This window comes from Pithys albifrons, chromosome 4, assembly GCF_047495875.1.
Source record: "Pithys albifrons albifrons isolate INPA30051 chromosome 4, PitAlb_v1, whole genome shotgun sequence".
NCBI lineage: Eukaryota > Metazoa > Chordata > Aves > Passeriformes > Thamnophilidae > Pithys > Pithys albifrons.
Genome location: NC_092461.1, coordinates 82,635,645 through 82,662,755, shown reverse-complemented (window position 1 = coordinate 82,662,755; position 27,111 = coordinate 82,635,645). Strand labels below are relative to the sequence as shown.

The 27,111-nt window shown below is 40.4% G+C and overlaps 1 protein-coding gene and 1 pseudogene across 1 annotated transcript in view; one reads left to right on the top strand and one right to left on the bottom strand.

Annotated features, from left to right (window-relative positions):
• Positions 1 to 10,157: 10,157 nt before the first annotated feature.
• PIEZO2 (piezo type mechanosensitive ion channel component 2) overlaps positions 10,158 to 27,111 on the top strand; it is a 306,402-nt gene continuing 289,448 nt past the window's right edge. The window contains exon 1 of the mRNA XM_071554837.1: positions 10,158 to 10,366. Coding sequence (XP_071410938.1) covers positions 10,303 to 10,366 — 64 coding nt within the window. The 5' untranslated portion in view covers positions 10,158 to 10,302. The remainder of the gene's footprint in view (positions 10,367 to 27,111) is intronic.
• Positions 15,156 to 27,111, bottom strand: part of LOC139670923 (uncharacterized) — a 36,089-nt pseudogene continuing 24,133 nt past the window's right edge.

The following is a 27,111-nucleotide window of genomic DNA, read 5'->3' as shown; positions in this document are numbered from 1 at the left end:
TGCAAGGAGGAAGCTTCAAAACCAAGACAAGACAGGAGAGAATAAGGGAAAACACTTCTCTAAATAGCAACTGAAGTTCATTCCTTTTATCTAGTGTGTTTTCTTCTGCAAAAAGACATGCATCATCTGTTTAATAAAACAACTTGATCCCAGCCAGAGTTCTTATCCTCCTCCATGGGTTTAAGTTCTATGCTCTGTTCACATATAAGCAGAAGTCACTTTGATAAGGTTTTGGCAATTAGTAAGGGGAGAACAGCCTGGAACACAACCTCTGCAAAGCTATTTGTGGGAATATATATGTAGAAAAAACCTGGAAGAAGGGGAAAGACTTCCCCTCCCATATATATGTGTAAAGACAAGGGACAGGAGGAATTAAGGGAAGGGCAAGAAGTAGACCTTCCTGCATTGTCCCTAGAATGAAAAAGTTCAGCTCTGTCTCTACTTTGCATGATACTTGAAGCACCTCATTCTCACTCTGTACTCCAAGAGACTGTGCCAGATATTTCACTGTAGCTCTAGAGGCACCACTCTCAGGTTTAGGTCAAATCTTATATTCTGCCTATAGGGCATAGTAACCATGCTTTGTTACTTGTGCTGTGGTGTCCAAGCAGGCTAGTGACAGTATTTAGCCTGGGTTACACTTTTGTGTCTCTTAACTACAAAAGCCAATGTGTTTTTATCACCTCAGATAAGGTGATCAAGTATAAGGTTTAGCACTATGCTTGACTGTGTCCCTCTGTATCAAAATAAAAATATATCACACAATGAGAGCAGCAAAATCTAACTTTTAAAAGTGTATAAAAATACGTTTTTTTCTCCCTCCAGCTTTTCTGTTTTAAGTTGCTTTTATCTCTTTTCTGGAGGAAACTTGTAGGAAAAGGACAGAATATTAGAACTGATGTTTAAAATGTCACTATGCTCTTCATAATAGTTCAGGACTTTTCTGAAGATGCAGAAGAAGTGAATGCAAGTTACATTCATTGGTGGAATGTTGATCATTTGCCATTTCAGAAAGTCCATGCAGAATTTTGAAAAAAAAATGTAGTCATATTGGTATCCCAGAAAAAAAATACATATTTGGATAATGTTATACCACTCAGCTTAATCATCACTGAAAGACAGTATGGTCTATCTTCAGGAATTCTCTTAATGTCCAGACTAAACTGTATATGTAGCTCTGAGCTGATCAGAGACTGTTGCCTTCCACTGTTACATGTTTATCATAGAATCATATAATCCTAGAATGTTTTGGATTGGAAGGAACCTTAAAAATCATCTTGTTCCAAATCCCCTATGATGGGCAGGGATGCCACTCAGTAGATGAAGTTGCTCAAGACCCCATCCAATCTGGCCTTGAACACTTCCAGGGATGAGGCATCCACAACTTCTTCTGAGCAACCTCTTCCAGTGTTTCACCACCTTCTGAGTAAAGAATTTCTTACTAACATCTGATCTAAACCTGCCCTCTTTTAGTTTAAAACCATAGCCTGTTGTTATGTCACTATCTGCCCATATGAAAAGTCTCTCTCCTTTTTGCAAGCACCCTTAAGGTAGTGGAAGGCTGCAATGAGGTCTCCCTGGAGCCTTCTCTTCTCCAGGCTGAACAACCCCAGCTCTCTCTGTTTGTCTTTGTAGGAGAGGTGCTCCATCCCTCTGATCATCTTATGTCACCCTCCTTGTGGACCTGCTTGAACTGGTGAATGTCCTTGATGTGCTAAGGACCCCAGGTCTGGATGCAGCACTCCAGGTGGGGTATCCCAAGGGAAGAGTAGAGGGGCAGAATCACCTGCTGCCCATGCTGCTTTTGATACAAACCAGGATGCAGTTGGCTTCCTGGGCTGCAAGTGCACATTGCTGGGTCATGTCCAGGTTTTCATCCATGAGAACCTCCAGGTCTTTCTCAGCACAGCTGCTCTCAATGAGTTCCTCTCCCAGTCTGTGCTTGTGTCTGGGATTGCCTAAACCCAGGTGCAGCATCTTACACTTGGACTTGTTGAACTTCATGAAATTCTCTTCTTCTGGACAGATCCAACAGTGTTTTAGTTACTATTGTCCTATTTTCAGATAGATTTTAGCAATTTTAAGTGCAGAAATATAAATGGAAAAGTACAGAGTTAATGGAATAATGTAGTAAGAACTACCAGTCTTCAATACTTAGGCAAAGGATCTATTCCCAGAAAGAATTCCAAAACTCTTTGTTTATACTCTCTCTATAAAGCAAATAGAAAATTTTACATCTCTGGATAATGATCCAAAAGATTCTGAAGCAATGAAAGGAACTTCACTAGCTACCATTGAGAAACACTAAAAATAGGGCTGCATCTAAAATTCTGTTGGTTTTTTGATTATTTTGTTAGTTAGTTAGTGAAACCAGTTTGGGAATGCCTATGTGGGATCCAAAATATTTTCCATGTTCACATACCAGCATTGATAGCACATTTAAATCTCAGTTTGTACCCCAGACCATAAGAACAGGCAGAATCATAGAATCAAAGCACCATTTAGATTGGAAGAGACCTTTAAAATAATCTAGTCCAACCACTAACCCAGCACTGCCAAGTCTTGAAGTGCCACATCTACATACTATCCAAATACCTCCAGGGGTGGTGACTCAATCACTTCCCCGGGCAGCCTGTTTCAGTGCTTGACAACCCTTCCAGTGAAGAAATGTGTCTTAATATCCAATCTACTAAACCTCCCCTGGCACAACTTGAGGCAGTTTCCTCTCATTTTAGAGAGAAAATGATATTTAGATTATTTGTGTTTCTTTATTTTTAGTCTATAATGAAATGCTGAATCAAACTGGTATCTGAATGGTTAGAATCAAGCTTTTCTTTTAACAAAAATATTAATTAGAAATCCATCTTGTGCACTGCAGTCATGTGCTTTTTAAGTTTTGTGTTCCTTTTCTAGTGCTGTTCTTCCTCTTAAGAATGAAGGTGGTGTTTTTCTAAGAATACTCGTCCTCTTGTGCCATGAAACAGATGTGTTACAAGCAGTGGCATTACAGGTTTTCTCACACTGGCCAATGTACTTTCTCTTTGCCAGCTTTGACTCCTCGGCTTAGAGGAGAGTTTAGAGTCCATGCCATTTGTCCAGGCCATCAACAATTTGAGCAGGGTCTCTGGCCCTTGGTGTCACATGATTTGTGAGAGCTCAGCTTGAAGCTCTCTCCGTAGTTCAGCAATAATTATTTGGAGTTGCTGAATTTTGACCACTAAAGAAATGTCTGACTGCAGAAATAGTCCCTGTAAATGAAGTAACAGGGATTTAAAAACTTTTTTCTGTAGCTGTCAGGCTGCATGCACGACTTTCCTGTTTCACCTCAAAGTGGACTAAATTTCTAATTTTATTATCTAATTATAGCACTGGTCATCGGAGTGGAAAATTATTGTTGCTTTTTTCCCCCTTGTTGGTTGCTCTGGGGACAGATACCTCTATCCAAACCAGTTACTTTTAGAAATTATTTTTAAATGTATGCTGCTGTATGGAGTAACCCTGCCAGGTATTCTCTTTTGTCTGGAGCTATTCATCAGCTGACTTCCTCTCCTACTTCTTTTTGACTCCCTCTTTCCTACTCAAGGCAGGGATGAAACACATATGTGTGTGTGAACACAAAACCATTTCCTTCCCTTCTGTTCCTCACTTTGTTCATCTCCTCCCAGCCAAGTTTATCCTTCAGTTGCTAAAGGCTTCTCTCAAGGAGGCTTATCCTGCATGGAAAGAAAAAACAAGAAGAGGGGAGAGTTGAAGGACCATGTGTCTGCTCATCCATTAGGTGACCAAGATGAGGCGTGCCAGCAGCTTTCCTAGCAGAGCCTTGCTGGAGACACTCCCCTTTCCAACATGAAAATCCCATGTGCTTCCATACATTACAGAGCTGCTTGAGGCTGACTAAGGTGTGGTAACAACACAGACAGATTTTGTGACGACATTCTCAGTGACCATTTAAAGTGAAGAAAATGGAGAGGTTGTGCTTTTCCAACCCTTTCAGAGAGCAAGTGTTGCAATAGTAGGCTCTGCAGAAAGGCAAGGAGGGATGAGGTGGAAGAAATGTGGGGAAACAGAAAACAGACCATTAGGCTGAAGGCATTTCATTGTATCTCTAGAATGGAGTGCTCCCTGCCTACAAGTCCTGCATGAGAAAGGAAGGGTGTTTTTGGGAGATGCCTGCCCATTGTCTAGCTTTCAGGGATGATGCATTTTAGTCAGAATCAGCCTAAACTGGATCTGAGCTACGGACCTGCAGGAGTTGGTGGTTTCCTTGATTGCGTAGGCGCAGCTGGAGAAAGGAGTTCTGGCTGAAACACAGGTGTGTGCAGCGATGTCTGCTCTTTCACTTGGGTAATAAATCTATGATTTTACTCTTATACTGCTCCACAGAGAATTCTGGTTTTGGTCGGGCATGCTTTGGGATCTGCTCAGCCTCATTTCTCACTGCTCTGAGCTGATGCTGCCAGCAGAAGTGTAAATTGCAACGGTGCTTCTGTGATGCAAAGGCCCAACTCTCGGCCGGCTACTAATCATATCACCACCGCAGCAGAGCGTATTTGACAGCCATCGCTGAAGGAGTCCAGAAGAATGCTTTATGGTTTTATTCCAGCTAACTGAGATCTGTTGCATGGCTGTGTGTTTGCAACAAGCTGCGTAGGACTGTCTTGCAAGCCCTGAATTGCATTGCATGCTTTCTGATAACTTTGTAATTAGTCAGAGTCAAACCAATGATCTTGATTACAGAGCATTAACCAAGAGTAATTGCACTTCATGGCATTGATCCAACTTGCTTTAAAATTTCTTTAAAAAAACACTTGAAATGTAAATGTATTTAACAAATGCCCTAAATGGTTAAATTTTATTCAGTGATGAGTACGAAATTTATTACTTCTGTTTTTTTTCAGACTCACAATTATTCTTGACAAGCTCTGCCCTTGTACTAGACAGTTTTAATTATGTGGCATGTCTGTTTGTTATTTGACAGTCTGCTTATGTTTGGACTCCGAACATGCAGGGAAAAATTTGTGGCTCATTGTTTATTGAAAAATTCTTTCAGATTTTGCATAATCTTTTCCAAAATTCTTACAATGTATAATGTGATTATATGCAGGCAGGTAAGCTGTGCATGCTGAATCAAAATTATTATTCCTATAATTTTTGATCACTACTGAGTAGTGGTGCTTAAAATTCCCTGGCATAATTTGCCACAGAAATCTTTAAATACTAATAGTCTAATCAGAAAATGTTAATAGTACTAATAATCTTTAATAGTGGAAGCTATCCTATATTTCTTATTTCACCAAGAAAAGAAACTTGTAAGGAAAAAAACCAGTGACTTACCTGCTGAACTTACTTGATTTGAAAGAAGCAAACATAATTCATGTATAATTGCTAAAATTTACTCCTGATATGAGAAAATTTACAGGTATATATTGTCACATCTCTGTGAGAAGATCCCACTTGCCTTTCACCTTGTCTAGCCTCTCTTGTTAATGGATATGGAAGAGCTTCTTTTATTATTGATGCAGCAGCAGGATACATGCTGGAGGAGCTTAGGGATGTGTTTCCATCAGTTCAGTCAGCAGCTATGTTTTGTTAGTCCTCCGCACTGACCACTAGACAATTCCATTTTTCTAAAGAGTCATTATGAACGCTGCTCCTAATGATTAATTTCTGATATATGTGGAAGTGTTCATCAGTTAAGAACAAATTTCCTTTAAAATCGAATCTACAGTTAATAGCACTTTGAGACACCTCTTGGATTCTGCCAGGTTTGATGTCCTATAAAATATGATGAAAACTAGAACTGCTTGAGTATGGGACAGAATCCTTCTGTTGTGTTTTACATTATTCTCAGGTAAAGATAATAACAGTTTGATGATTCCTAATTAATGAGATTGTAAAACCCAGCAGAACAAGACCAGCCATCAGCCAGGGTTTCAATAAATAGATATTTACTGCACAAGACAAATGTTCTGACATACCTTGTGACATGAATGGTGAAGATTAACAAAGCCTAAGAGGCAAAAACATCAGACCTTTGGTAATGCATCTGATTTTAGAAAGTTTTCTGCATGCCATAAGCCCAGTTCTAGCTCAGCTGAAATGAGTAGTGAAATTGTGGATTAATGAATGGAAGATACATCAAGCATGGGGGAAATTTGGAGGCTCCTAGAAATCTTTCCTGCTCTGCAGGGGCATCCAAACATTTCTAAGGATGCCTACTCAGCATACATTTGAGTGGAATGAATTTCTTTATTGTAAGGCAAGACAAGCTCACCATTTAAGAAGATAAAATAGTTACTGAACTACTGGTGGTACTGGGGAGTTAAACTTACTCCAAACCAAAAATCAGTTTGAACTGTTTTTTTAACTTTTCTTGAACCAGAATTGAACTTGAACATTATTTTGAAGTTTAGCTGACTTCATGCTGAAAGTGAACAATAACACCTTGAGTCAGACCTGAATGTGAACTAAGCTGAAAAACTGAATTGCTTGACTCCTGGTGGGCCACCGCCAGTTGTTCTCCCAGCTGCTGACAGGGCTGTGCAGAAGGAGGACTTCCAGAATGGGTAAGAGAAACAAGATGTTTTCATGTATTCTTAGAGAGCATGGGTCAAGAAACATAACACACTAGTTAATCATCACTGTACATGTTAAAGCCATTTCCTTCCCCACAGGTCCCCAAAGCAGAACTCTCATGTTGTAAGAATAACAAATATAAAAGAGCATTGTACAGCAGTGACTTCCCTGAAAAGGCTTCAGTAACTTCTCCTGCCTGTCAATGGAACTTAATGCTTTACTGCTTCTTTGTACAGGGGAGTTTTATTTCTTAAGCTAGTTTAGCACTCATTCATGGAGCTCCTCAACTGTATGGATTGTGTAAACACATAATATATACACATATACATGTGTTCATACACATGCCATTGTTTATATTATCCTGAATCTGTGAATGTTAAAACAAAGCCATGAGTTCATGATTCAAACAACCAAACAAATAAGATAACTGAGGCAATTAGAAGCTGTTTTTCTGAACAACACTATTTTAGACAGTCAGCTGAGTCAGTCTGAGTTAAAGTCAAACAGCACTTCTGATTATATTCTACCTAATAGAATTGGTGGCACAATACATACTGGATATTCCCCCTCTCCCCAGTGGCTCTCTTGGCCTCTGGCTGTATTAACTGCAACAGATTTTGCACATTGGATGAAGTGGGGCAGTATTTTTCCAAAATGAGCCCAAGTTGACAAAGTGAGGTAGTTGTTCTATAGATGTAAGTTCTTCCCACTCTTTATTAATGTCCCATCAATCCCACTGCTAAAATGTTTTCACTTAAGGTGGATGTTACACTGAAAGTAAGGGAAAGAAACGTTGGTAGATGGTGAGATAGCTGCATCCACTGCTAGCACATTTACTGTGTGCTGTAGGACTCACAGAGTCTGGCAATTTCCTCTTGTTTGCAAAGGGAAAGAGAAAAACTGTGTTGCCAACACGGTGATTTCAGTAAGTTGGATGCCCTTAGGGAAGAAGTAAAACTTCTACTTTATACTCAAACTACTTTTATGTCACTTGCAAAACTGGCATCAGCTAAACAGACTCCTGGCTATCTTCTAGACATTGTTCTCTATTATTTACACTTAATCGAACAGACTATTTCACCATTAATTCAGTTTCTCTTTCTGTATTACCTATTTTATTCAGAGTCCTGTGTTTTATTTTTTCCATTCTGGCTAATAGCACTTCTCCAATTTTCAGGTTAGTGTATTTACTGTTTCTGTCAACAGCTGAGCTAGAGGAGGTGCACACCATTCTTGGTAAGGCTTCACATAATTTTTTATGTTTTTTACCATTCCGGAGGTGTATGGACAATGGATATCTCATTGTTATCTCGAAATTCAGTGTTTGCAAACAGTTAACTCCTGGTAGCTGTGGAAAAGAAATGTCCCTTACACGAAAGACATTTTAGCCAAAAGGTGGCACTGCGGCTGCACAGATTTTGCAGAACAGCAGTCTGGCAAAAGGTAAGGAGCCACTCAACACATATATTTTAACTCTGCTTTTCATACCTTGTGGACGGTATTGAAAACTGGCTAATTATTTCCCAAACATTAGCATAAAATCAGTTCTTTGGGAAGCAAAGAATTTGGAACTGTACTATAAATGTAATAAATAATTTACCCTTGCTTTAGCAAATCTGAAAAATTGAAAAAAAAATACCAAACCAAATCATTACCTGAGTATGTGCTATTAAAGTACACAGAGTGTTTCAGCTATGCATGTATCCTGCACACAGAGACTACTATTGACTGCTGCTTTGTAGCCTCTAAGGCAAGGAGAGCTTCCTTAGGAACTTTGAGTTTTTGAGGCAGATCCTGTGCTCTTAGAACAGTGCTGGGATTGACCTTACCATGAGCTGACCAGATAATTCATTAGCAGATTAAGTACTACCCGATCCTAGTGTTTTACCATCTACAGACATGATCACCAGGAGTTCACAAAGATCAATGTGCACAGAAACTTATGCAAATATCCAGACTTTGTTCATGGTCCAGATGTTTGGGTGAGCCACCCTGAGCCTGAATGTGGGAAGGGAGGGAGCAATCTTTGCAGGGTGTGTCCTGAGACCGAGTTGAGGTACTGCATTCATCCTTTACAATCTCTGTTGGGGCAGGAAGATGCTACATTTAAACTCCACGCACTGAGTGTGAACTGACTGCACCTCCTCCTCGGAGGCTTAGACTTTTCATGATGGGGCCCTTTTAACAGACCCACTAGGCACTATTGAATGAGTGTCTGGAGCTGATTTTTCTTAGCTTTCCTGAGCATTTTCATATATGTAAGTCTGGAGTTCTTCACTTTCCAAATGTACCGGTATCTGATTCAGTTAGCATGTTATATAATATTTGAATATCTGAATAATTGTCATTATTCATGAAACAAAAATCAGATGACCACATAGCTCAACACTTGTCATTTAAAACACCAAAACATAAGACAAGACCCTTTGTATTTTTCTGTATGTCAAAGTCATGTTTGCAAACATTTTTCTCTGCAACAAGAATATGAAATAATTTCTTTTAAAAAGCACAGGGCAGCAAAATATGCTCAAGTAATTATAAGAGTAAAAAATTCCAAAACAAACCAAGCTACCAAACAAGACTTCAAGACTACCTAAGAATTTTTAAATTTGAAGTAAGACTGGATGAGGTCATTCACCAGGAAGAAGCACTGAGAATTTATGTTAAGGACCACACGGTTACTGCTCCTGCTTTCTCCTACCTCAGATCTTGTACAGGACTGAATTTGCCTCCAACACTGCCTGCAGGAAGACTATGTTCAGTCTCAACTTTCCTCATTTAAGTGTGAGGGATTGCAACATATTGCCAAAGATGAAAAGTACTTTTATTGATTAGTAATTTTCTATTTTACAGCTTCACTATCTTAACCCCAGCTGTGAGGTTTAGTCAGCACATGCCCAGGGACACACCAGCTGAGCCTTGAAACTGCCCCTTTAAACCCACAGCACTTTCTAACCAGCGCCCTATTTTAAAGGATAAGAAGCTTTCCAGAAAAGTTAAATACATTCCAACCACCGCAGATCGACTTTTTTTTTTCCCATGCGACAATTTTCTTGTGGTCCTAAATGTGCTGCTGAAAGGGGCGGTGGTGGGAAGGGGGACGGGAAACGAACAGATTAGAGGAAACCACTCCCCCACTCAAGAAAAAAAACCCTAAACAACAAACATTTAAGCGAAGAAGAAAATAATAAAAAGGGGGGGAAAATCAGTTAAAAAACCAAACCAAAACCAACACAGAAAAACCGTAAAGTTTTCAGTGCAGAGCAGGAGCCGGACAGGGGGTGGGTGCCAGCGCGGTGGCAGGACGGTGTCCACAGAGGGGGCGCGCAGAACGGGGTGGGGGCGGGGAGGTGCGGGGCGGGGCGCGAGGCAGTTCCCTGCGCGGCGCAGGTCTCGCCGTGGGTGCCGCCGGCTGGGTCCGCGCCGTCGGGGCGGCCGCTCCGCGCTGCCGGCGGGGGGGAGGCGGGCGGGAGGGCGGTGGGGGGAGCCCCGAGGGGGCGGGCGTGTGCGTGTCCCGGGCCGGGGGTGCGACGCGGCGCTGGTTGTATGGGCTGCCGCCGGGATGCGGCGGGAGGCTTGAGGCGGCGCAGCTGAGGCGAGGCGAGGAGGGGACGGGCGATGCTCCGCCGCCGCGGCGGCTCCGCGCACGGGCGGACCTAGGAGCGGCGGTGGCGAGCAGAGAGGGACCGCTCTCCGGCCGGCCGGCCACGACCCCCACCCGCCGCGATGGCAACCGAGGTGGTGTGCGGGCTTACCTTCCGGCTGCTCCTGCCCGTGTGCCTGACTGCCGGTACGTCCCTCCCTCCGTCGCTGGCTCGCCGGGCGGGTACGCGTCCCGGGGCCGCGGGACCGTCGTCGCTGCCCGCCGGGCCGACGGCGTAGGGGATGTTCTGCGTTCCTTCCCCACGGCATCTCCCACATTCCGCGATTTCCCCAAGAAACTTTAAACTTCTTAACTTACACTTAAGGTCTTATGTATTTATTGCTGTGGTTGTTTTTTTTTTTTTTGTCGTTGTTGCTGTCCGCCCAGAGATGCGGGGCTTGCACCCTTGCGGGGCTTGCGGGGCTCCGCTGCTTTCCGCAACACCGGCTTGCGGAGCTTCGCGGCTCTTCTCTCGGAAACTCTGCTGATGGTTCCCGAGCCCGGTGTCTGCCCCGCGTCCTCGAGGAAGGCGTGGGAGAGAGGAGGACTCAAGGCTTGCCCTCCAGGCAGTCTGGTTCAGCTGCTGTTTTAGGGCTTGGGGGTATTTTGTAAAGGAACAGTGAGAGTCTTTCAGAACGAGTAGTTCTTAAGTTTATGGAGGTTTTCAGGAGGGAGATTGTTCTTATTTTGAAAGAGAAATTTCAGTTTAATAAGTCGCGTTACTTGGCAGGCGGCTATCCAAGAAACGAATTATTTTTGGACCGAGCACTGCCGTGTCCAGCCATGGGTGAATATGTTAATATTAATCCGTACCTTCCGCACAGTTTGAAAATAAAACTCTGAGTAAGTCCCGATTGCCCGTTAGATGGGCAGGACGATGGGCTCGCCTCGAAAGACGCGGTTGCGGAGGGCTGCTCATCCGGGGCTGGTGGGGGGCTGCGGGGTGGGACCGGGGAAAGCGAGGCCGATGTACTGTCCGCACGACGTGGAAGGAAAGCCGTCGGCGGTCAGCCCTGCGTCGCGCATCCTCCGGGGGCGGCGGAGCGGTGCCGGCCGAACCTTGCGCGGCCGCCGCGGGGCTCCCGGGCCGGTACCGGGCCGGCTCCAACCCCTTCCCGGCCTCGCGGAGGGCGCGGAGGCGGGCGCCTAATGCGGAGACTGCCGGGGCCGTCTCCCACTCTCCGTGCTGCCTCGCCGTCGACTCAGGCCAGGGCTTCTCAATGACTCCCGCAACACCCATCTTTCCCAGGGCTTTGCCCTACACTAGTGGTGGTCGGGCCAGCGCCTCTCGGTTTCAGCGTCTTCCCTCCACCTTGCCTGGGAGGGATGCCCCACGCTCTGACCACAGGTGCCCTCCACTGCGTCAGACCTCTTCGCGAAGGGGACGCGGACCGCATCTTTAACCCGGCCGGAGGCATGCGGGATCCAGGGCGCTCCCTGGTGCCTCGAGGTGTGCAGCCGCTCCTGCTTTCACGGCCTGGGAGTGAAAATACACGTTTTCTCCATCCCTTTGCCTGAGGCCATGTGGTGGTTGCTGTTAGCAGGGTTGCATGAGGGGTGGGATGGAGTCAGCTTTCCAGACGACCGCCAGCACCTGCAACCATCTTCTGCCCCTTCCAGAGCCCGTGACCTCCCTCCCTGCAGGTGTCTTGCCCTGTGACTTGTGGCCACCACTGGTGCTGGGGAGGCCACTGTTTCCCAGGCCCATGGCAGAGTGAGGGGCTTTGAGGACATCCCTATTCAACCAGGTGTCAGTCAGTGCCTTGGTGCCCTGTGTGTGGGAACACTGTGCAGAGGAGGTGAATGATGATGGATGGCGCAGGCGGTGGGTTGCCCTCAAAGCCAAAGGGTGGTGGTATCAGGCAGGTCTTTCAATGCGAGGGTTGGGCATAGGGCATCCCCTGTTTCAAATATGTTGGGCCCCATCCATGCTTTTTTTTAAAGTTATGAAAGATGCTTGAAGTATGGATGAGGATGAACTTGCTGGAAAGACATGTGGGGAGAACACAAAATTCTAGAAAAGAAATGGTGCTTATGTAAATTTTTTAAGTATTACTCTAATACTCTAATATCTAGCTGTGATATTAAAATAGGGGAGGTATTGTTCTGTCTGGCACTCAGTCTGGCTCTTGTCAAACTCTTTCTGTATTAAAACAAGTTCAGATAAAACTGTTTTCTTGTTCAGATTCCTGATATTTAGTAATGCAGAAGTACTTTCGCATTGCAGTAATATCTCCACAGATGAGAACCGATGTTGTCGTGAATTGCTTGTGCTTATAAATCTTACTCATCTAAGATTAATCGAAATATAAAACCTGAAGGAGAGATTTTCCGTCTTGAATATGAAGAAGAAATCCCACTGCAGAACTTTGAGTTTTGGACCTATTGGTCTAGTTCAGTTGGATTCGAGACAAGACTGAGTGAATGAACAAACAGCTTTTCTCTTACCTTAATTTACTGTGTCTCTAGGTGTTATTTTTTCCCCTTTCACAAGCTTGAGGCAGAGTCCTCACTAGTCTGGAACCTAGTTCAGCCTGCTCCACTTTAGCACTTACCTTACATCTGCACCTGAGTTATCCCTGAGCCAGTGCTCTCCTCTTTTCCAAAGCATTGAGGAAGTGTTTCATGGGCTTCTGGAAAAGGCTTTTTAGAGTTCATATATCAAAGTGATGGTTTTTGTATGACTTACGGTGAGGTTACATCCGCAGCTGAAAAGCTGCCATGAAGACTTACTGTGCAGAGTGATGCTTTGTGTCTCCTGCCCGTCTGGGCAGTAAATGTGCCTGCCAGTGCCAAAAAGGTGGAAATATGAAGTTGTCTTTTGGTTCAGAATCCATTGTGTGTGATTTTAAAATGCTAGATTACTACAGTTTCTTATTGTGGTATAATTTGTTTTTCAGTTTCTAAGCCTAGAAAGTAATGAGGTCCGAGACCCCTGACTAGGTGTATGGAGGGCAATGGTAGCTGTGGGAAACTCATTAAAAATAACACATCTGCTAAGCTGAAAGCTGATTTTTAAAGCACTGGTTAATGCTTTGAATCCTTAATACTTTAAATACTTTATTTTAAAAGTAAGTAAAATTAAATACTAATGCTAATTATCTTTGTTGGTATGATATACTTTCCAAGCATTGATTCATACCACATAACTGAGAAAAAACATTCATTATGAGAAGGTTTAGGATCAGATCTGTAGCACTGAAGAGTGTAATCTGCGCAGGTAAGCCCAGATGTATCCATTTAAAGCTCAAGAATGACATGTCTTGAATGTCTGCTGATGACAGGAAATTTAACATATACAAAATGAAAGCCTTTGGAGATTGAAAAGCTGATTGTAGGCTTTATGACTTCAAAGTCATCCCATCATGTTGTTTTCGTGATAAAATCTTATGTTCAGTCTGAAGTGAACCTAGAATTTAAATGATACCTTACAGTAACATGAAACTTCTTTCAAATAAAGTACTGTGTTCTGTAATAAGGCAGAGAGAGTTGGGTACTTTATTGTTGGTGGGTTTTTGTTGTTTTGTTGTTTTTTTTTTTAAGTGAGATTACTGCAATATGATATTTTCCTGCACTGTAGTAGTGCAATGCAAAAAACCAAATAATAAAATAGAGAAGAGGGAGCTTTTGGCACTGGTGATGGAAAGTGGGCTTTTTGTGTTTTGTTTTTTAAAGCTTGGGCCTTGGTGTGAACCTGTCTTTTTTTGTTAGTCATTTATACTTGAAACATGCAAAAGGTGATTTGTCTCTTTGAAGTAAGGTATCAGAACAATCTTTTGCTAATTGCTTTGTTTGGTTTATAAAGACTTGAAGCACAAAATTTGTTTACATCACTTGGTAAAAATTTTTAATTTTTCTGCTTCCAATTATTTTACTTCTTGGTGGGTAGCATGCTGGTAAAAAATTAACTTGGATGTCAGTTTGCACAAAAGATCCTAAACAGGCTAAAATGGAAGCTTTCCTTCCCCTCTTCAAATGATTTAGATAAATTTATCTGGCTTCTTTTATTAAAGGAAGTTTTGCCTAGTTCAGTGGGAGCAGGTGAAAGGTGTCAAGGAGGAGCAGCTATATATACAGCCTTACAGGAGCAACATTTTCCAGGCTTGTAGGCACAGGGTTAGATGTTGTACAAAAAGCAAATGTCATTGTAATCTCTGTGGCTTCCATCTTAGGTCTATTAAGATCCAGAGAAAAGAGTTTTTGGGAGACAGGGAGGCAGCAGTCTCCTGCAAGCATGGTGCTCTCTCCCTCTCTTGTGTAATAGCCATCCCAAGTTTACTGCCTCTGCTTCCCCCTAGCACACAGGCTGGGAAACTAAAGATGAATCCCACAATATATAGTAATAAAACTTCTCTCCTTAAGTTCTTAACGTCTTTACTTACTGATTCTAACCATTCTGCTAAGTGGTTTGAATCCATTTAAATTTTAAGATGAGCTAAAAGAAGAACCTGTAAGTTTGCAGGGCTTAGGGCTTACCTGGTATGTAACTCGTTCCACAGATAGTATTGAACTTGGGAATGGAAATCAGTGGAAGGCAGCTGACTGGAGAGTTACTTGGAGAAAGTATGCAGTTTACCTGGTGAGCATAAGAACTGGAAACTATTTGAATCCTTTGTTTGTTGTGCTGGAGCTCATGGGTATCCATTTCAACTCATATCATGCATGAAATACCCTGTCTTAAACTGAAGGTACAGCAGTGAGCCATAGTTTGTGGTTTTTTGTTCTTTAAATCAGAGCAGTCAAATCATAGCATGAAACGACAGGCTTGTAGGTATTTTGAGAATAGATCACTCATGCTTTTGGAGGATGTTTCTGAGAGAAATCAAGGAAGATAATGGTCATAGCACTTAGAATCATAGAATCATAGAATCGATTGGGTTGGAAAAGGCCTCCAAGATCATCGAATCCAACCCTTCGTCCAACTCTAGTCCATTTACTAGATCATGGCACTCAGCGCCACGTCCAATCTGCGTTTAAAAATCTCTAGGGATGGTGAATCCACCACCTCTCTGGGCAGCCCATTCCAATGCCTGATTACTCTCTCTGTAAAGATTTTTTTTCTGATATCCAACTTAAATTTCCCCTGGCAGAGCTGTTGTTAGTTGGCACATTAAAGTGAAGTACTTGTTTCATGCTGGTTTTTATCAAAATCCTGGTAGAAAACATAGCCTTTCAAGGACTACTGCCACAGGCCATAACATCATTGACTTTCCTCATGAATATTGGAAGAAGGTTGCTTACGCTTTTTCCCTCCTGTGCTGCAGGAAATTGATCAATATTTGTAACTAAATCAATCCATGTCTGTTTTCTAGGGCAAAAGTTTTCTGTAGCATTACTTTTGTGATGATCATGGATCTTCTTTCTGTCATCTTTACAGATCTCTGAAGCTAAGCAGGTCAGGTGATGCAGACAAGAAGTTTTCAGAGAAAGTGCAGGTGTTGCTGCCAGGAATATGAGCAAGGGAGCCCTCTGATACTTTTACTGAGAGAAACTGTTATACTGGGAGTTATTTTGTCAGATAAATCTGCTGTTTTGGTGGGTTTGTTAGAAGTATATCCTTTGATGCATTGTGTTCAGGATGTGGTTCAATTAATGCACTTCTCTTTTCCTGAGGGTCTTACCTGCCTATTTCCCATCTTAAATAGGCAGTTGTAAAACCTGAATATCAAATTAAGCTTGCTGTTCTGTATTTTAATATCTTTTGTGTTTTTAATTTTGAGCTGCACTGCTAGCTTTGATAGTATCCTGTGGCAATGAATTCCACGGGTGAACTCCACCATAAATAAAAACGAGTACTTTTAATTCATTTTCAGTTTGTTGCCTTAGTAAATAATTCTTTGGATGGGAAAAAGTATGTATAATCACTTAAATCAACAACAGTGTAATGTTCTATTTACTCTAACACTTTATAATAACATTTGCAAGGCATAAAGTCAACCGTTAAGATTACCTGTGGAAATTAACAGCTCTGAGTTTCCTATCAATTGTCCAGCTCTGAAGAGAAAGGGATGAGGATTATGTAAATCTGCCTTCCCCATAAAGAAGGAGTTTTAGGATGCTGTACTTTTATTATTTGAATAATTAGACAGTGCAGTGTAGCTCTTCTCTGAACTTATTCAGGTAGTCTTTAGTTTGGAACCTGTTTTGGAAATGAAGTAAAACTTAAAGTGAGTCTATGTGTTTGTGAGTGATACACTTATCACTTCCTTTTGGGCAAAATGTTATGAAGCATAGGATTGCAGACATTACATACTCTGTCTACTGTTTCTAAGCTACTAATTAGTTAATGTATCTTGACAGAACCATAACTTAAAACTGAAGTATTCAAGTGGTATTGTGGTATTTAAGTGGTATTCTAGTGGGAGTCAGTTCTGTCCCTTGATCAGTAGTTGCATAGGAGACTGAATATTATTTTCTTAACAGTCAAGGTAGTGTGTTCTGGACTCCTATTGTGCTCAGACAAACAAAATGTAAAGAGATGCTAAACAAGTGTGGTCTTTTCCGTAGTTAAGCTAATGCCACTCAGTAAACTATATGCTGACTTTTTTTTTTTAATTAAAAGACATGTTATTGGACAAATTATCTCCTAGGTAATTTGATGAACTCCTTTTGCTAGCAGTCATATATTCCAGATTGCAAGTACACGTTTAGCCTTTGACTTTAGTTTAGCTTTTGTTAAATGCAGATTGAGGTTGCAAAGGGTAAGAAAGGAATGATGAATGAAACATACTGGGTATCCAATGTGCCACTGCCTTTTGTAATTTGAAAGTAAGCTTTTCTCTGAATTGATAAATCTTCAGCTGTAAAATTTGATGCTGATTACAGCATTACATATCTCTGATAATAATGATTTGGTTGTCCAGGAAATCTAGCAAACAAGTACAGTGATACTTACTGTGAATTTCGTTTTAATACGTGCTCATATATTGAAAACTGTCTGGAATATGCAAAATGTTTGCATAATGGCTACATCTGTTTGTGTTGTGTTTTGCTTCCCTTGCTATATTTGTGGCTTTTTACAACATCTTTCAGGACAACATTTTCCAGGTCATTGAAAATAGGTTAATTCATAAGCCAAAGGCAAGTGAGGGAGATTTGTCTCCACAAATCCTAATGTATGTAGAAAACTTTTAAGACCATAAATAAATAGTAGTTCATGTTGTCATTTTGTTGCCCTACTTCTATAAGAATATTGTTAGAAACAGTATTCATGGCTGTAATGTGATTGCTAAAATATGTACAAAAGCCTCTCCTGTGGTTTTAAGATGTTTTATGAACTAATTTTGTACATTTGTTAATTAGGGGAACTCTTTATTATTTACTTCATTGGTAAGTGAATCTCTCCTTCTTGCCTAACGTGACACATCATTTTTTCCCCCCCTTAAGGTTTTCACGCTTTTCTTACCATATGGTACATTGGTGAGCACCTTGTATCTTTTTTAGGTAATAATATATGTGTCCATATTACTATAAGTGCATTTTCCTTCCTGCTCCTTGGAAGGGGCCTGTCATTTCCATGGGGTATAGGTGTGCTCAGAAGTCTTATGTGAGCCTACTGATGTGCTTGTTAGGATGGCAAATTGTACAGTTTCGCTCAGAGCGTCACAGTTTCCCTACTCTCAGATGAAACAACCTTCATATTCCCTAAGATGCAGCACAGAAAGCACAGTAGATGGGGGAGAAAAACCTAGTCAGCCATGCAAATCATATTTACTCTTTACCACAAAAGTCTTAAGTGTACTACCACCTCTTTTTGAGTAAATCCAATAGTTGACTTCATCTGGTTGTTTAATGGCTGGTTGCTTTTAATGGTGGGCCCTGTAATGTTTAGAAGGATTGGCATCCAGTGATGCTTATTTTCCATTGCTCTTCTGCAAGTGATGCCTTTGTGATGAGGGAAGTCCCAAGGATGAGAAGATTGACCCTACTTTATACTTCCTCCACCCACTACAGCTTTGCACCCTCCAAGCTGTAATCTTTTAATTTGTTTGAACCTTGAAACACAATTTTTGTGTGTATACTCTGAGGCAAAATACAAGAAAAAATGTGTATATATTCAAGTTTATTGATATAATGCATCTTAAAATAACCTTTTGTAGTATTTGACTTGCTAGCCATTTGTTTTTATTGAACTGAGTGAATGAACTCAATCATAATGATGTTACTGTTCATTAACATAACCTGTTTCTCACAGCTTTCCATTGTCTTCTGCACATACAGCTTCACAGTTTCTTGAAGACCTCTACAAATATTTTTCTTATTAATTTGTTGAAAGCATAAGTACACATCCTCATTTTGTTAATTTTTTAAAAGGATCCTTGTAGTTTATTGTACCACAGCAATTTTAGGCAAAAATTCCTTTAAGATACAGTAACCTTCAGTGAAATAAACTACTGCCAATGTTTGGCAGACTTAATAAACCCCTCCTCATACCTACATTTTTATCATAGCATGTAAACAGACCAAGGGGGTGTAAGACAACCCCACTGAGATGTTTTGAGGGTCTGGAAATGAGGATTGGCCTAATCATTTAAGCTGATCCCTTCCTTTAGAAGACTCCACATTAAAAAGAAAAAAGAAGGAATGCACAAATCTTGTTTCTTATAACTTGGCTGCTTGGTGATGAGCTATACTAGCAATAGTAAGGAAGTGGCAGAAGGTCCCAAATGGTCATTAGTGTGCCCCAGAGGAGGAAGCAGTTGGAATTGCTAGAATTGCCACAGAAGGATATCAGGTTATTTTCTGCCTGTATTTACTGTTACTGTAGTTGGGGGAGTTCCGCTTGTTTCTTCCCCCTGTGGAGGAAGCTGTTTCCTGTTGCCCTTGAAATGGAATAGTAGTAAGATTGTTTCGATGCTACACAATATTTCAGACGGGAAGAAACCAGAAGGTCTCATTACCGGAGTATCTTTCCTGCATAATTAATGCATGTTTGTTGTTGCTGAAATGCACTTAAATAAGAATTTATCAGTTGTTTAAAACCCCCCAACAAAACCAAACAACAAAACCTCCCCAAACCCAAAACAAATAGAATGAGATAGCTAAGTCACTGGAAAGAGCATGTGTTTTAAAGAGAAAGGATAATGTTCTCCTGTGGTTTGAGTAATTCTATAGTTATTCAGCTTGGTTTCTCATGCAATTCTTTTGAAGCAGTTGAGGTTGGCCACTCCTCCGTAAATTTTCTTTTCTTTTTCTTGGGGTGATTACAGAATGGGCAGTGGTCCATCCCAGTGTTTCCCTCCTCACAGTATCCCAAGCTGGAAGGGACATTGAGAGATCTCTTCTCCAATCTCCTGCTCAATGCAACACTGAATTTAAATGTGATTCTCAGGGATTTTTCCAGTTGTGTTTTGAAAGTCTCTTAGAATGCAGGTCTACAGCCTCCTCCAGTGCTTAGTTAATCTCTCAATCATTGGGTTTTTTCCCCCTCTTCCTCCCTTATATATCCCCAACTTCACTTTGTAGCCATTGTATCTCAATATGCAGCTTTGTGAAGAGCCTGGCTCTGTCTTTTCTATAACCTCCTCTTAGGTGTTGGGAGGCTACTGTGAGGTGCCTCCAAAACTGTTGTGTTTTGGGGCTGAATGAACCCTGGTCCCACAGCCTGTCCTCATGGGGCCTTAAGCTCTAGCTCTGACTGCCTTCAGAATCCTACCATGGACTTCTCAAAGTTTATAAACATATTTCTTGTCCTGAAAGGGACCAAAATTGCATGTGGTTTAATGATGGCTGAATAAAGGGAGTAATCCCTTCTCTTGGCTATGCTGTTGCTGATACAGCAGCGTATGTTGAATGTCACAAGGGATATTGGATTGAAAACTTCTCCACCTTCTTTGAGTGTGACAAACAGAAAGTAGACATTGACCATTCTTATTCTTCCTTAAAAGAAAAGTAAGGCCACAGAAAAACTATCCCAAAAATCCAACCCTGAACTTCTAAACTATGATCAAAGGCTTGTAAGTAAAAATAAATTGATGTTGGATATTATACCTGAACAGTCAACATTTCTGGGCAGGTAGAACTTGTAGGAATTTTTATTACGTTTTTTTGATTTAAGGACTTAAGCATTTAGGTTTACAATCAATCCTAAACTGTTTCTCCTCACATGAAAGTAGGTGCCTCAGTATATTCTTCAGCCTAGTTATGGCTTTTGAGCTTTGGTTCTAAACTGTATAGCAGCAGGTCTTGAAAATCCTGCTGTGAGGAATTGTTTCTTCAATCTTTGTGTAAACTCACTGGTACGTCGGATCTCAAGAGAATGCAATTTTCCTTTCTTGGTTTTAAAAATAAATAAATGAACCACAGCCAGTATCCATAGGGCATGTTTGATTTTGCTATGTCTTAACACATACAATATGCATCCAAAGGTTCAGAAAGGTTGAAATTTTGCGTCTCAGTTGGAAATGCTGATTATTAATGAATGTTATTCCATAACATTGGCACAGTCATCAGTCACTGACTTGCAATGAACAGAATGATGAATTAATACAAGACCCACATCATTTCTTCTCAATTTCAAGAACTATCCAATGCTGGCATTCTCTAAGGGGCTAACTAGCCAGTGAATTATTGGCATTATTTTCCCAGCACATGCTCACATACTTGAACATTTTTAATTAGTCAGTATTTCTTGTTATTCTGCAAATCACTGACAGCTAATTTGTTTCAAAACCACAGGAAAAATCCGTTCTGCATGTTTCTGTATTGCATTCTTTTCTCCTTGATGCCCTCCACCTCATGTAGAATTGACAAATTACTTTTAGCAGTAGTTATTTTACTGTTGGATTGTAAATTTGAAATAACTATTTAAAAAACTGGCTTGCATTTTGGCTATATGAAACACTTGGTGCTAGTCATTCAAAGAAATCTATTCTGCTGAGTTTTATAAATCTAGCAGAATGAATTTTTTCCAATTTTTTTTTTGCCTGAGAACTGCAAGATTTATTATTTATTTCTTTGACTGTAGCTCTTAGTTAACTGTGCTGCCTTTGCAGGGTCAACCCACTGTGTATTGGAAATTCTCTTATCTTACCTCTTTCATTCTAAAAGAAGCATGGGAGGAGTTACAATTGAACCATATGGAAAGTTGAACTGCCCACAAAATGTGGCATTGCTTGCCTTCATTTGACAAAAGGCAAGTTTTTGATACCAGAAGTTACACACAACCACCGCTTTTCTCTTGTTCTGTACAGGTCTGCCCTTTGGGAACAGGTGATTTGAACATGGAAAACAGTCACTGGTGTAGTGTACTTGTGGCTTTCCAGATGAATTTTCTGACAGATCTTTGTGCTCTTAACTGTTGCGATTGTGGGAAATATCCTCATGTCTTCTTGTAGCTTTTGCTACAGTGTTCCTTAGTGTTTGCATTTTTCACTGTATCTGTTGCTCCTTCCATTCTTTGAAAGATTAAAACCACCTCCCATGCAGCACTACAAATGAAGTATGTACTGTGTCATCTGTTGCTCAAACTGATGTTTTATTGTGAAATAATCTTTTCTAAATAGAAGTATTTAAAAAATAAATTTATAAGATAGTGCGTGTTTTAAAAAGTTGTCTATTGGCAATATTGGTAATTTTAGCTTTAGAGTTTCATGAAGATTGAATAACCAAAATGTTCACATATATCTGTTATTCTAGTGAGGAGTATGTGTACCTATCCTAGCATGTGGGAATAGAGAAAGAGATTAATAAGAGGTGCTTGGCTCTCAGAATTGCCAGATTCTGTGTAATTTATGGATTCTGACTTACTTGGAGATACCCATCCTTTTTGCAAATCAGATCTGACGTCTTTCCTGTTTGCGTCCCATATCTGTGCATAAGGAGTGAATCAAATCCTCAGCAGGTGGGGAAAATGAGCAGAATAGCTCCTTTTGTTTGTTTGTTTGTTTGTTTGTTTTGTTTCTTAAGGTAGTGCATTTAAAATGTGCTTAGGTAATTAATTTGTGACATTTTTCTTACTAGAATTGGTAGTTTTATATTTTAACATGTTGATGATGATAGCTAGAATTGGTGCACATTTGTTGCTTAATTGATTTGGAAACCTCACTCTTCAGTTCTGAAAGCTTATTCTTTAATACGTGATACAAATTTATCTTTTTTATTCTTTAATTTAAAATCCACCATAATGATTCCTTAGGTAACTGTCCAAGAACAAGAGCTGCCATGCCAGAAGATTATGTGGAAAAGCTAGTGTCTTAATTCCATTTATTAGATAACATTTAGCACACCATCTCAAAGAAGTTGAGTAAATCAGAGTAAGATGTAAAACAAAATTAGAAAGAAACTACTGTTATAACTTTAGATAACTAATCATAAGATTGTCATTCCCTTAGTTACTGAGATATATTTATATCTAATTAGATTGTTCCTTATACTTAAAATAAGAAATGAGATTCAACCTTCAAGTCAGCAGTAGCTGTCTGGTTAGTGTAAGACCACAAATGATGCCAGTAAATTAATGATGGCATGGTTATGCACAAGCAGTAGAGAAAGTTAGGAATGCAGCCTTAGGCACAAAAAAAGCAAAGTGTCTTTCATGAAGTGGTTAATGAAAACTACAGGCAAAGATACTATCAGTGTTGTTTGAAGAGCTGTTGTTAGTGGGCACATTAAAGTGAAGTACTTGTTTCATGCTGGTTTTTATCAAAATCCTGGTAGAAAACATAGCCTTACAAGGACTACTGCCACAGGCCATAACATCATTGACTTTCCTCATGAATACTGAAAGAAGGTTGCTTAGGCTGGCAGAGTAGCCTCTGCTGCTAGCCTTTCCCCCTTATTTTTTTTTTTTTTTTTAGTTTTTCATGTCTGTATCCAGAAAAAGAGATTCAGGTCCCTCATGGATGTTGAGTGTTCTGAATGAAAACTCAAGTAAATTGACTCCATTATTTAATATCCTCCTTTGCACTTTTCTTTGCAAAAAGAAACAATGCAAAAGTTGCATCTTACATTGCAGTTCACCCCAGCTCACTGTTTGTCAGTTTTATATTATAGTATCATTAATTCATTATATATTTAGATCACTTCTAAGAGATCATAACTGATAAGGTAGATGTGAGACAAAGTAGGATAGGATAGGGTGGAGTAGAATAGAATAATTGAGGTTGTAGAAGAGTTTTAAAAAATCAAGTCCAACTGTTGACCTAGCAGTGCCAAGTCCACCACTAAACCATATCCCTGAATGCCACATCTACACATCTTTAAAATACCTCTGAGGATGGTGACTCTGCCACTGGACAATCCATTCACTGAAGAAATTTTTCCTAATATCCAGTCCAAACCTCCCTTTATGCAACTTGAGGCCATTTCGTCTTGTCCTGTCACTTGCTACATGGGAGAAGAGACTGACATCCATCTTGCTACAATCTTTCAGGTAGTTCTAGAGATTGATAAGGTCTCCCCTCAGTGTTCTTTTCTCTAGACCAAACACCCTCACCTCCCTCAGCTGCTCCTCATAAGACTTGAGCTCCAGACCCTTCACTGGCTTCATTGCCCTTCTCTGAATATGCTCCAGCACCTCAATATCTGTCTTGTAGTGAGGGGCCCAAAACTGAACACAGGATTTGAGGTGCAGCCTCACCAGTGCCAAGTACAGGGCAACAATCACTGCCCTGGTCCTGCTGGTCATGCTAATTCTGACACAAATGGCCTTGACCTTGTAGTATTTGAATCTTTGTGTCTTGCATTGATTTCTTGTGAGTTTTGAGTGGTCAGCATCCCACAGTAATCATCTGTTTTTTTTTTGGAAATAATGTTAGTCAAATATAGGATGGGTAGTGCTACCTGAAATATCTTGCAATTTAAAAATAAGTATAGCAAAGATGCAATATAACTGGCTTCTTTGATTCAGAGTTACTGAAAGTGGTAATGTCAAATAATTATATTGTAATTATTTAAATGATGACCCTGTAAGAGAAATCAGAATCCTTTGCCAGTATTTAACAGACAGGGGAAAAAGTCAGACTTAACCCCAAATATGTTTCTTAGGTATGTGATGTGGTTCTGGTAACTTGAAAGCAGTTACTTTTGATGCACTGGCAAATCTGAAATTGGAGTTATGACCAAAAGAAAAATCATCTGAGACTGAGTACTATGATTCACATCAAATTTTCTGCTGGCTTCCTAGGGAGTAAAAAAAGGAAGCAATTAACATTCAAAGGGTCTGCATTTCTGTGTTAGCAAATCCAAAGTCCCTGTGAGAGAGCTAGCTGGCTACAATGAGACGAAACAACTAATAAAAATTTTAAAGAGAATAAAAATGTTCATTGATGAGAGAGACATAAATTTACTGTGGTTAAATCTAGAAAGCTGTGGAACTGGTTTGCATGGGCAAGGACATGACCAGCACTGCTGAAGACATCTGCTGAGTTGTGGGATCAAAGACAGCGTAGCACATGAAGAAAATACACTTCGTCAGAAGCCTGCGGCATCTTTCACCAATGTTCAGTGTCATCAGGCACAGTCTCTTCCCAGGCTTCAAGTGTCTGCTAAAAACATAGACGCAACTTCATATGGAGTGGAGAGTGTGTTTCTTTCTGAAGGTCTCTCTTTTAGTAGCTTTTGACTGACTTTGTTAAAAGATTTCATAAAGGTTTTTCGTTTGTTTGTTTGTTTGTTTCAGGTAGTGCCTGTGCAAACATCACCAGTTAAACTGCCTGTCAGTTGACTGGGATGATGGTTGCCCTGTTTCTCTTATAAGGGGCAAAGCTTTGCAGAGGGAAATCCAGTCACATCTTCTGTGCAGTAATAATGGATTGTCTTGATGACTATATTGTCTTCATGGCATTACTGAATTGCTTAGCATGTAGTAAAGTAAATAAGCTGTGAAAAATGTGAGAGTGTCTAGGTACCTAGTTTTACTATATGAGGTGATCTTAAATCCTTGTGTGTTAAATACTATAAATCCATAGCAGAGGTATAAAGAAATTTCTGCTCCAGTACTAGAATTGGTAGGTGGAAGAGTTTTACCCTGCATTATTCTTCCAGGTGGCATTAGAGGGAACAGGTATGGAAATCCAGTCTCTGAAATAAGAATGAGAGAGCAAAATATTAAAAATTCAGGCCTAGTGATGGGAATGGATTTGTTTTACATAACCAGAGGGCATGTGAATACACACAGGAGGCATTTGAAAGTATATTTAAAGTAGCTGGTTGGTGAATTTAAACTCTTTCAGCAAAAGATAAACAGATTTCCCTAGTCCACTAGCAAAACACTGGACTATTTTGTGTAGTTATGTGGCGATACAGATACTTTCTATCCTTCTAGTGTTATTGTCTACTGGCTGATCCTTCTGTTTATAACACAAAAATTATTTAATCTTTTTGGCAACAATGAGGAAATATAGTTGCTCAATTTTGCCACAAGAGACTGAGCAGGATGAGAGCCTACTGCCACATATCCAGCTTTTTGTGGTGGGTGCTCGTATACATGTTGATGGACAGTAAAATGTCCAGCACTTAGGTTAGTATTATGCATGGTTCTCCTTGTTATTAATGTATACCAAGTTAATCATGTTTATTTATGTGTAACATTTTTTCTGTGTGAGGTTCTTGTGAAGAATTGAAATAGATCAAGGTACCAAGATGAACCAAGACGAGTAACTCTTTTTTGTGTCAGACTTCAGAAGAATAAGTATTCATCTGAAGCTGTAACATTATTGTATTTTGCCTTTCTCCTTTAAAAACCTCGTGTGGGAGCTACTCTGCTTCTGAGCTTGCCCTTTTTCTGAAAGACAGAGCCATGGTTTACAGGGATTGCATTGGTGTGACTCCAGAAGAACAGTCCCTTTCACTGGAAGCCAATTGAGTTAGAATTGAACAAGTCCAAATGCAGTGTAATTTACTGACCTGCTGAGTACCACAGGAGACAATCATTAATGAGGAACTTAATTACATAATTACATGATTGTAGGGGTATTGTGTGTTTAAGATTATTTTAAGCCCAATTTATGAAGCATTTGAAGGCAGGCAGATAAGGGCAGTAAGTGAAGACTAGGAGAGCAGGCAAATAGAGTATGAAAGCTGAGAGTACAGAGAACAATGATAAGGAAGATGTTGGAATGAGAGGTGGGATAGGAGGTGTTTATAGAAAAGAGCAAAGAAATCACTGGTTCATGTGAGAAATGAGAAAATTAGTAGGTGGGTTCCAAGAGATTAATGAGGTTTGGAAGCGGGCTAGAAAGATTATCTACTAGGCCAGCTGTTAGACTGATAATAAAAACAGCAAATAACACTGTCAGTAGAAAATATGTTAGCTGTGGTGGACAGCAAGAACATGTGAATTCCAGAAATTACAGGAAAGGAAGTGACAGGCCTTTCATAAAAGGCTGAATTAACAGAAGGGATGCAGAAATAGAGAATCAAAGATTGCATGCAAACCAACAGGCAGGGAAAACAGAAATGGAAATCCAGAGAGACAAAGGTTATTTTGTCTCTCCTCTGTGTTTTAGAGCACCTGCTGGTGACCAGGGACACAAGAAGAGACATCAAAAGTGACAAAAGTGAGGTGGTGCTGAGAGGGAGTGGAGAGGTACATGTATTCCAGAAAGGATTTTGGTACTTTGGGCTAATTTTTTGATTTCAGGGGTAAAGGGTATTACTCTGTAGATATTGATCTGGTTTTGTGACAGCCTCTAATGTGGTTCTGAGTAATGCACTTTTTCCAGAAATGACTGAAAATGTGGAAGGATCCATGGTAAGTATTACCTGCTGCAACTTGACAAAGCAATACACTCGCCTTCTTCAGGAATCAACTGATTCTGGTTTGCATTTAAAAAAACCCCAAAAATGAAAAGCAAGCAAACAAACAAACAAAAATGTCTGTTTTGCTAGTGTATTTTTTGTTTCTTCCTATAAATTATTCCCTATTCCTGCTCTTCTCTCTGTCACATATC